Genomic DNA, 11,494 nt, shown 5'->3' with positions numbered 1-11,494 from the left:
GTTCAAGATCCAGCTTTTCTATTTTCTAGCTGTGTAACCTTGAGCAAATCACTTCTCTGACTCTCTATTTCCTTGTCTATAAAACAAGGATAACCAGGACCTCTCTGAGGCCTGCCATTGAACAGGCACTCTTTCGGTGATCATGAGTTCCCCAGTGGGACAGTTCGTATCACCTTAGGGATTTCCAGTTGGTTCGGGGTGTTTTCTGCCACATTCCCAGTAAACTCTAGAGTACTTGGCTGCTGCTATACCATCAATGAGAGAATAAAAAAAAAAAAAAAACCCAAGGCTAAAAGCAGCACAGAAGGGCTTCTCTGGGGGCTCACTGGTAAAGAATCCTCTCAGTGGTAAAGAACGTAAGAAACATTACAGAAGTGAGGCAAAGCAAGCTCTTTATTGACTCAGCAATGCAGGGCTGGAACCCCTCAGCTTCACACTGCATTTTTGTCCCCTCCACTCCTGTCCAGGTTTCCCCTCGTCCTTTCAGGCAGCTGCTTCTAGCCGGCCCCGCCTTAGTTGTCAGCAATGGTTTTCCGAACCCAGTCCAGAATAGAGGTCACCCTCACATATACACCGTACTCGGCCACGGCACAGCTCTTGTCAAAGCTCAGGATCCCAGCCGCATACCAGGTGTCGTCTTCCTGGTCGTGAACGACGAAGGCGCTGCCGGCATCGCCATAGCAGGTGTCCTCCTGGTACTTGGACAGGCCGACGCAGAAGGTGTTCTCGTTCAGGATGGGCTGCACCCCTACAGGGCTCTTAGCTGTCTTGTCTTTAGGCACAGTGCTGCCCTCGTAATGCGTCACACACTTGTCTTGGTCAGCCACAGGCAGCATGACGTACTTCAGATGCTCCGTAAAGTTGAGGTTGGCATTTCGCCCCCAGCCAGACACATAACCCACACGATCCACCGCCACATAATCTTTGGAAGGTAGGCAGATGGGCATTACTTTGTCATCGACGGGCACCTTCTGTCTGAGTTTGATGAGCCCAATGTCCACCTTGGAGTGGTCAGGATGGAGAACCACCTTCTCCACCTCGACAGGCTGGTTCTTCCCCACATAGAGTCTTAGAGTAGGAGCTATGTCCTTTGCTTTTTTGTCACTGGTGTGACCCAGGTAGAGATTTTTAGCTGTGGTGAGGAGCCATCGTTCATTGATGAGCGTGGCTCCCGAGATGAGGTTATGGTGAGAGACCATCTTGGCCTGCCAGGGAAAGCTGCCTTTGGCATCCAGCGAGCCACCCATGATCCTCTGCGCCTGGTCCACGGGGTGCTTGGGCTTCCCGCACACTGTTGAGGAGAGCAAGACCGCCATTATTATGAGCAGGGTGTGAGCGTCCTCTGGGCCGGAAAACAAAAACGCCAACTCTTGCTGCTGTCCAAAACTATACTCTTCATGTCTCCAGGGCTAGAAACATTTCCATGCTTTGCCCTTCTGCTCCTCCCATCCCCAGTGTTTACAGTTTAAAAATATTTTTTTAATGTTCACATCACTAAAGCAGAGCTCCCTTCCCTGCTTTTCTGACTCACAAATAGCACTGAAATTTCCAAACCCCAGCTGCTGAACTCTAGGTATATTTAAATGATTTATCACAACTAGAGGTCCACGATCCCTGAAATTCAGTGTCAGGACAAGGAGCTACCAAGGTTCATTCTCTCTGAATAAATAGGGACATGAAGCAGTGTTGGCCGGAATACAGGTTTTATAGATACTGCAGCTGATACCTGGCAGGTTAGTGGTTCCACAGCCCAAGTAGCAGAAGAGGATGGGCAAAATCCTCTTGTTCCAGGAGGGAAAGGAGAAAGCACAGCCCCTCCTGTGACAACAGAGCCCTGACCCTTCTCCAGCCTCTTGTAGCACATTCCCACAGATTATGGTTTTGTTCTGCCCTTCCTCAACCTGTTCTTCCTGCAGCTTGCTTTACCCTTGGCCCAGGGCTCTCTAGGTAAGCTCTCTGTACAGAGTCCCCTGGTCCTCTGTGGACAGTGTAGACAGTGGACTTGGTCAGTGCCTCGGAGGCCAGATGAACGCACCCTTAGTGAACTTCCAGGGGCAGTGTCACCTGCCTGCACACATCTCTGCCCAGCCACCTCTGGGCCCCCCCGTCCCTGTCCTTGGCTCATGTGTGCCCAGAGGAAGCCTCATAGGGAGGATGTGCCTTGATGTTCCGATCAAGATGCCTGCCGTGCACCAACCCTTCAGTACCCACTTTCAGTCTGCTTCCCAGGCCCTTGGCTTCCTACCTGCCTCACATTCAGGGAGTTGCTGTCCAACGTTCTTATTTATCCACTGCTTCTTACTGTTGAGGGTGTACACTCCTGAAACAAAATGAAAAAAATGCAAGCTGAAAGGGATGTTGTAACTGGACCTAGCACTGCGAGAGAAGGTGTTTAAAGAGCAGAATCAGAGAAACAGGAGGAAGGAGGGCCAGGGAGGGGGAGGAACAGAAGAGTTCTGTGCTAGAAGCCAAGTGCTGGGGGCCAGTGAAGCCCAGCAGGACGGATGGTGGTCTCAGTGGCCGTGGCGATTGTGTCAAGGTGGTACAGGGTTGGAATCAGGGTTCAAATCCTGACTTTCCCTCATACAGGCTCCCTGAACTTGGGGCAAATTTATCAACCTCTCTATCCTTCAGTTTCTTCAGCAGTGAAATGAGAATAATAATCCTGTCTCTTGGGAATTCTGGTCCAGTGGTTAGGATTCTGAGCTTCTAATTCGAGGGACACGGGTTCCATCCCTGGTCAAGAAGTTCAGTTCCCACAAGCTGTGCAACTTGGCAAAAATAAATGATAGTATCTCCAGAGGGGTGTTGTGAGGACCTCATGAGCAAATCCATGGAGAAAACTGTACACAGTGCAGGAGCATAGTGCTCACGAGGTGAGGGCTCCCTGCCATCATCACCATCACCATCATTCTGTTTTATATAGATCTCACCCTGAGATGGGTAGGCTACGTGGCATCAACTCTGCTTAACAAGAGAGAAAACTCGAGGCTGAGGAGAGTTAATTTGCCCAAAAGATCACAACTGCCAGTGACAAAACCCTCATTAGAACCTGAATCTCCTGGCTCCAGAAAGCACATGCCCTTTCTGACCAGTCACCTTGGCGCCATCCCCCGTGGGAGTGGAGGGACAGGAGGCATTCGTCCAGGCCTTACCATCTCCATCGGTGCGCAGCTTGTAATGGGTTTTGCACTGATAGCGAACTGAGTGCTCCACGTAGCCATTTTCAATCTTGGGGGGCTCTGGGCAGCTGTCATCTGCAAAGGAAAGGAGGAAGAGAAGGTTCATATTGGGAAACTGCCCCTGGAGACGCGAAAAGTCAGAGCAGAAGAAGCTGGTTTGCACGTCAAACTCCCTCCATCCCAAAAGGAGAGCTCCAGCTCTTCCTGGTGACAGTGGAGTCCTGAGCCATCTCCAGCCTCTTGTAGCACATTCCCACGGATTGCGGTTTTGTTCTGCCCTCCCTCGACCTGCTCTTCCTGCAGCTTGCTTTACCCGTGGCCCAGGGATCTCTAGGTGGGCTCTCTGTACATACAGGGACCCCTGATCCTCTGTGGACAGTGGATCCAGTCAGTGTCCAGGAGACCAGATGAACGCATCCCTCGTGAACTTTATGGGGAAGCATCACCTGCCTGTGCATGTCTCTGCCTGGCCACCTGTGGTCCCCCCCGGTCCCTGTCCTCGGCTGGTGTGTGCCCAGAGGAAGCCTCACAGGGAGGATGTGCCTTGAGGATGTTCCGACCAAGATGCCTGCCGTGCACCAACTCCTTAGTACCCACTTTCAGTCTGCCTCCCAGGCCTCTGACTTCCTACCTTCTTCACATTCAGGGAGTTGCTGTCCAATGTCCTTGTTTATCCATTGCTTATTGTTAAAAGTATACACCCCTGGAACAAAAAGAAAAAAAAAATGAGCCAAAAGCTGGACCTGGCACTAGGAGAGAAGGTATTTAAAGAGCAGAGTCAGAGAAGTAGGAGCAGGGAGGGCTAGGGAAGAGGAGCAAGGGAGGAGCGCTATGCTAAAAGCCAAGTTGCTGGGGTCGCCAGTAAAGGCCGGCAGGACAGACGAAGGTCAAGGTGACTGTGGCAGTCGTGGCAATAGTGGAGACTGTGTCAAGGTGGTCCGGGGTTGGGACAGGAGGACCCGGAGGCATTCACCCAAGCTTACCATTTCCAGCACTCAGTTTGTAATATTTGTCACACTGATAGCGAACTGAGTACTCCACGTGGCTGTTGGCAATCTCGGGGGCCTTTGGGCAACTGTCTGCTGCAAAGGAAAACAGGAAGACAAGGTTCATTTTCAGAAACTGCCCCTAGAGACTGGAAAAGTCAGGAGAGAAGAAACAGAATATCAACCTCCCAACCCCAAACGGAAGCCCAGGAGAGATTGCTGGCTGGCTGGCTCCCCAATGTTCTTTACAATACTGAAAGACCAGAGATCAGGATAAGGAGCAATTGGATTTTCCCAGAGAGGATGCAGATCTGATGGGCCAAAGTGGGATGCAGCAGTGCGGCCAGGTACAGCCCTCGCCCAAAGGCAGACCTACCTGTGGCCTCACTGCCGGTTTCCACTGCAAGAAGCTGCCCGCAGAGCAGGAGAGTGACAACAGCTGGCAGGGCTCTGCAGAGAACACAGAAAGGAGGGCACTGCTGGTCTCCCCACTTCAACACACACACACACCCTTCCTGTTACCTAGAAACCCCTCACCCATCCACATGCATCCTTTAGCAGCTTTCCAGTCACAGAGGTTCCCGTGTGTTCCAGGCTGCCAGGAATTCTACAGCAGCTTCGGAGAAGAGCAAGCAAGATTAGGAAGGGATCGGGCCTCAGTGAGTAGCAGGATTCAGGAAACACTAAATTGTTAACAACACATGAGCTCCTCAGCAAGGAGAACCTCCCTTGGGGTGGGAAGCACCCTGCGGTGCTGGGCTCCGAGGATCCCACTAATGAATGTGGGCATCTAGAAGATGGGGTGGTGGTGGGGTTATCATGATGCTACTCTCTCTACTTTGGGGGATTTTTCATAATAAGAGGTTCCCTAAAATATAAAACACTGATGTAGCTGTTTCTATTATCTTATGATAATTTGACTTCAGGAAGTCGTATCGTGAACCCCCAAATTCCAGAAGGTTACCTGGATGGTAATTGACTCCGTAAAAGCTTGACTGTGCACGTGGGCATGAGTGCCCAGGCCATACCCACCCGAGGACTATCTCCCCGGAGGCTGGCAACTACTCAGAGATGGCTTGGTTCCTAGTTTCATTATTTCAACATTTCAGGAAAAACTTTTTTCTGTTTTGATAAAATCTGAGTGCCTTGTGTCACTCAAATGTGTCACTTTTGGTCTTGCTCATTATACTTTTTTTTTTTTAATCTGCTAATAGCCATATTCAAAATGCCAGGGAGAACTCCCTGGCAGTCCAATGGTTAGGATTCAAAGCTTTCACTGCCAAGGACCCAGGTTCAATCCCTGACTGAGGAACTAAGATCCCACAGGCCATGTGGTGTGGCCAACACATCAGGAAGCCTACCACAGGAGCTTCTGGCTTCCCCACAAAGATGAAAACTTTCTAATCTCAAGGAAAAAGCTATTCCTTAGAGAAAGTCTCGTCTCGTGGGAAAGACAGCACCATCTGAAAACATTACCTTTTATGGACACAGAAAAGCAGAGAATTTTTGCATAGTAAACCTTTATTCGCTATGTGTGTCACCAAGTCAGGCCCAACTGTTTACGTCCCCACGGACTGTAGCCCACCAGGCTCCTCTGTTCTTGGGATTTCCTAGGCAAGAATACCGGAGTAGGGCTGCCATTCCCTTCTCCTGGGGATCTTCCCAACCTAGGGATCGAATCCTGCATTGTCAGGCAGATTCCTTACCACTGAGCTGCCAGTGACACCCCAGAGAGAATGTTACAAAAAGAATAATAGTATGGGCAGCACAGGAATATGGCAAGAACCTTGAAGCTGATGTGCAAATGAATCAAATTTGGAAAACAATGAGGTAATGACTGAAAGGACTGCTCTAAACTCGTAATTCCTGGAAGTCAAGGAACAAACTTTTTAATCCATTTCCAATATCTCCTCCAGAATCGTATGCAGCACATAGAACATAGAGGATCCTCTATAAACATGGTACTATTTGGAAGATAATTCTTATTATAAATACCAGTTGAGCCTTGGTGCTTCCTGGCTCTAAAACCAAACACATGAGTAGATTGCCCCAGGCAAAGAAGAATGAGATCCACCCTAAATAATCAGGAGTCAGAGCCAAGGACAGAACAAACCCTGAGAAGCTTTGTGAGGATAAAAGATATTGTCTACACGCTGTGCATCAGAAAGCAAACAAAGTCTATAATTTAGTCCAATTGCCTTATTTATCTTCGCTCTATTTTTGCATTTCTACTGTAGGCCTTTCCTGTACCCAGGCTGTCATGTAGATAAAAGATATATCCAAAGAAGGATGAAATAATCCAGAGGAAAGTGAGGGATAGGAGCAAACTGTAGACTCACCTCATCTTTGGTGTGTCTGGCTCTGGAAGAGCAGTGCCGTTGGAGCGCCTGCTGATGCTTTTATGTCCCCAGTATCTCACTCCGCCCCCTTCTTGATTTTGTAATTGCTGTGTCTCCACACTTTGGCCTTATTAAGGTTACTCACATTTTCCGGTAAAAAAGCCACAAACAACCTCCCTGTTAAAGAGTCCAGCTCTTGCTTCATGCTTAAGTTTCCCCTGGTGTTCTTCATGCTTGAGCCAAAGAATCCTGGCCACATCACTACCCCATGCAGCTGCCAAAGGGTTTCCCGAAATGAGCCAGTGTGCAGGACTGGGGGAGGAACCATCAATCTCGGTCTCTTTGTTCTGAGTGCTTTTCAGCACTGGACAAAGCCCTTCTTGGGGTTGTTTCAAATCCATTAGAGACACTCCTGCAACCTGAGACAGGGCTCTCAAGTAAGCATTTCCTTTTCACAATCATGTCCCCCGTACTGTGTTGCCATCTCCCTATTCTGCAAAGCTCTCCAACCTGAAATCAGTAAAATGTACTCATTGTGTCTTCTCTGACTGCCTGTTCCAACAAATCACACAGAATGGTTAAGGCTATAGTGTAGATGCAAACCATACTCAATGACAGTGGCTATCATGGTCTTATTGTTGTTGTTCAGTTGCTCAGTTGGGTCCAACTCTTTGCAACCCATGGACTACAGCACGCCAGGTTTCCCTGTGCTTCAGTATCTCCCAGAGTTTGCTCAAACTCATGTCCATTGAGTCAGTGATGCCATCCAACCAGCTCATCCTCTGTCACCCTCTTCTCCTGCCTTCAATCTTTCCCAACATCAGGGTCTTTTCCAGTGAGTCAGCTCTTCGCATCAGGTAGCCAAACTATTGGAGCTTCCAATGCATATTTAGGGTTGATTTCCTTTAGGATTGACTGGTTTGATCTCCTTGCTGTCCACAGGACTCTCAAGAGTCTTTTCCAGCACCATAGTTCAAAAGCCTCAATTCTTTGGCACTCAGCCTTCTTTATGTTCCAGCTCTCACATTCATACATGACTACTGGAAAAACCATAGCTTTAACTATACAGACCTTGTTGGCAAAGTGATATCTGTGCTTTTTAATATGCTATCTAGGTTTGTCATAGCTTTTCTTCCAAGGAGCAAGCGTCTTTTAATTTCACATCTGCAGTCACTGTCCACAGTGATTTTGGAGCCCAAGAAAATATATTAAGTCTGTCACTGTTTCCATTGTTTCCCCATTTATTTGCCATGAGGTGATGGGACTGGATGCCATGATCTTAGTTTTTTAATGTTGCATTTTAGGCCGATTTTCATTGTCCTCTTTCACCTTCATCAAGAGGCTCTTTAATTCCTCTTCATTTTCTGCCATAAGGGTGATGTCATCTGCATATCTGAAGTTATTGATATTTCTCCTGGCAATCTTGATTCCAGCTTGAGCTTCAGCCAGCCCAGCATTTCACATGATGTACTCTGCATGTCAGTTAAATAAGGTGACGATATACAGCCTTAATGTATTCCTTTCCAAATTTTAAACCAGTCAGTTGTTCCAGGTCCATTTCTCACTGTTGCTTCTTGACCTGCATACAGGTTTCTCAGGTGGTAAGTAAGGTGATCTAGTATTCCCAACTCTTTAAAAATTTATAGTAATCCAGTAATCAATCCAAATAGGCAGAGAGAAAAGTAGATATACTTCAGTCAAATGTCTGCAGCTGAGTACTGTTCAATTTTAATAACACTTATTTCATTTATAAAAGCCCAATGGTTCTTAGAGTGTGCAGAAGAATCCCTCTGGGATATTTAAGGTGGTGCTGATGTAATAGCAAAATAACTGGAAACAGCACAAATGTTTATCAATAGGAGAATGGCTAAATAATGTGTGATACATTTGTATAACAAGATTACACAGCCATGAGAATGAATGAACTATGAAAGAACATGGATAGTTTTATAAACATAATTTTTAAAGAGAACTTCAAGTTTCGGGAAACTATGTTGTGAATGATATTGCTTTTATAGAGCTCAAAACCAAGCAAACTCGGTAATGGATTCTAAAATATGACACCAAAATTGCAAGCAGCAAAAAGAAAAATGGGTAAGTTGGGCTTCATCAAAATTAAAAACTTTTGTGCATCAAAAGATAATTCCAAGAAAGTAAAAAGATAATCTCCGAATAGAAAACTTTTACAAATAATGTATCCAGCAAGGATTTACTATCCAGACTATATAAAGAACTCTTACAGCAACAAAGTGAAAAGGAACCCAATTAAACATGAACAAATGATATGAATAAACATTTTTCCAATAAATATATACAAAAATGACCAGCAAGTACGTGAAAAATGGTCAACAATGTTGGAAAACGTCATTAAGGACATGCAAAATTGCAAGATACCACCTTACACCTACAAGCATGAGTGTGTGCGGTCAGTCGTATCCAACTCTTGATGACCCTGTGGACTATAGCCCACCAGGCTCCTCTCCATGGAATTTTCCAGGCAAGGATACTGGAGCAGGTTGCCATTTCCTCCTCCAGGGGATCTTCTCAACCCAGTGATTGAACCCGTATCTCTTGCATCCCCTGCATTAGCAGGTGGGTTCTTTACCACTGAGCCACCTGGGAAGCCTCCACCTACAAGTATGGCTACAATTAAAAGAAAAAAAAAAATTTAAGTCTTGGCAAGAATGTGGAGAAATTGGAACTCCCAGACATTGCTGGTGGGAATGTAAAATGGAGTAGTATTTGGAAAACAGTAAGACGGTACCTCAAAATCCTAACCTAGAATTATTAATACCATATGACCGGTGATTCCACCTCTAGGTATTTAACCCAAAGCAATTGAAAAGGGACTCAAACAGATTCTTGTACACCAGTGTTCATTGCAACATTATTCATAATATCCAAGGGTAGAAACAACTCAAATGTCCTTCAACAGATGAGTGGATAAAAATACATGCAGTGAAATATTTTTTGCTTATAAGAAGTTCTAATATATGCCATGACATGAATAAACTTTGAAAATATGTGAAGTGAAAGAAACCAGAAACAAAAAACAAATACATGATTCCACTTGTATAAAATGTCTAGAAAAGGGAAAATCATCAAGGCAGAAAGTAGAATAGAGGTCACCAGGGGTGCGGGGGAGGGGTGTGTGCCGCAGGGGAAGGAAAGGGGAGGTATTGCTTAATGGGTTCAGAGTTTCTGCTTGGAATGATGAAAAAGTTTTGGAAACAGTGTTTGCACAACATTGCAAATACAGTCAGTGCCACTGAGTTGTATACTTCAAAACTGTTAAAATCAGAAATTTCATATTATATATATTTTATTACAATAACAAATTCAAAAAAAGCTAATGAACATTTTCTTGGTCAATTAAAAAAAAATCAAGCAATACTAAACAATATAATGTAGAGGCATTGATACCAAGAAGACAAAAACTTTATTTTTAAAAATTTTAATAGAACAGAAAACACAAAATATAAAATATTACCTCTCTCAGGGAGGCAGAAGGAAGGCATAAGAGAGGGGCATGTAGGTAAATATAAATACAAATACATTCTTGCTAATGATCCAGCTTTTGGACTGGGTAATGGGCTCATGAAAGTACATTTTATTGTGCTTTATTTTAAAAAAAGACGTATGACACATATACACATATATATCTCACATACAGTATTTATGTACTGTGCTTAGTCACTCAGTCGTGTCCAACTCTTTGTGGCCCCATGGATTGTAGCCCACCAGGCTTCTCTGTCCATGGGGGTTCTCCAGGCAAGAATACTGGAGAGGGTCGCCATTCCCTTCTCCAGGAGATCTTCCCAACCCAGGGATCAAACCCAGGTCTCCCATACTGCAGGCATCTGGATTCTTTACCCTCTGAGCCACCAGGGAATCAAATAAAATTTAAAAATATGAAGGTAGAGGAGTCACCTAATAGACTTAAAAAGCAAAGCCACAGACCCTCCTTCCAGAGATGTGATTCAGCATGTCTGAACAGGGTCTGTGTATCCGCATTCTAAATGGCCATAACTTCTCCTGGCCTGCACAACCACTTTGTTCCGTGGTCCCAGGAATCTAAAATGAAATATTTCTCACCACCACTATCAAATAAAAATTCAGGTGCACAAAAATTTGCACTTCTCTTCCAAACAAAACCTGAACTCTGTTACACCAACCCCAGCTCTGGGGCAACACAGGAAATTTACAGCCTCCCTGCCCTAGGCATTTTTTATTAGCTTTAACAATAAGCTGCTTGACAGTAAAGCTGCTTTGAACATTCTTGCACATGTCTTTTGGTGGATGCATTATTTCTCTTGGGTAAATACTTTGTTGTGTCAACAGTGGGAATATATTTAGCTTTGATATTGATCAGTTCAGTTCAGTTCAGTCGCTCAGTCGTGTCCGACTCTCCGCGACCCCATGAATCACAGCACGCCAGGCCTCCCTATCCATCACCAACTCCCGGAGTACACTCAAACTCATGTCCACAGAGTCGGTGATGCCATCCAGCCATCTCATTCTCTGTCGTCCCCTTCCCCTCCCGCCCCCAACCTTTCCCAGCATCAGAGTCTTTTCCAGTGAATCAACTCGTCGCATGAGGTGGCCAAAGTATTGCAGTTTCAGCTTTAGCATCAGTCCCTCCAATGAACATCCAGGATTGATCTCCTCTAGAATGGACTGGTTGGATCTCCTTGCAGTATAAGGGACTCTCAAGAGTCTTCTCCAGCACCACAGTTCAAAAGCATTGATTCTTCGGCGATCAGCCTTCTTCACAGTCCAACTCTCACATCCATACATGACCACGGGAAAAACCATTGCCTTGACTAGACGGACCTTGGTTGGCAAAGTAATGTCTCTGCTTTTTAATATACTATCAAGGTTGGTCATAACTTTCCTTCCAAGGAGCAAGCGTCTTTTAATTTCATGGCTGCAATCAGCATCTGCAGTGATTTTGGAGCCCAAAAAAATAAAGTCTGACAGATACTAC

General features: G+C 45.7%; 1 protein-coding gene across 1 annotated transcript; it reads right to left on the bottom strand.

The window, feature by feature from the left end:
- Nucleotides 1–375: 375 nt before the first annotated feature.
- Nucleotides 376–6,589, bottom strand: LOC129546942 (haptoglobin). Its single transcript, XM_055412410.2, has 7 exons — nucleotides 6,508–6,589; nucleotides 4,545–4,618; nucleotides 4,166–4,264; nucleotides 3,814–3,885; nucleotides 3,156–3,257; nucleotides 2,246–2,320; nucleotides 376–1,291 (listed from the first exon to the last, which is right to left on the bottom strand). Exons 1-7 carry the CDS (start codon nucleotides 6,510–6,512, stop codon nucleotides 513–515), a joined length of 1,206 nt encoding a protein of 401 aa, XP_055268385.2. The 5' UTR covers nucleotides 6,513–6,589; the 3' UTR covers nucleotides 376–512.
- Nucleotides 6,590–11,494: the final 4,905 nt, after the last annotated feature.

This window comes from Moschus berezovskii, chromosome 22 (genome assembly GCF_049115385.1).
Source record: "Moschus berezovskii isolate FMDL1 chromosome 22, NW_MosBer_1.0, whole genome shotgun sequence".
NCBI classification, from domain to species: Eukaryota; Metazoa; Chordata; class Mammalia; order Artiodactyla; family Moschidae; genus Moschus; species Moschus berezovskii.
Note: the sequence above shows the minus strand (reverse complement) of the source record. Positions and strands in the feature narration are given on the sequence as shown.

Bases quoted from the DNA above. Each gene is read 5' to 3' on its own strand.
- LOC129546942 (XM_055412410.2), bottom strand. The intron at 3,886-4,165 runs GTAAGCTTGGGT...TTTTTGTTCCAG, and splicing joins CAAACTGAGTGCTGGAAATG to GGGTGTATACTTTTAACAAT. The intron at 1,292-2,245 runs GTAGGAAGCCAA...TCTCCTCAACAG, and splicing joins ACTCCCTGAATGTGAGGCAG to TGTGCGGGAAGCCCAAGCAC.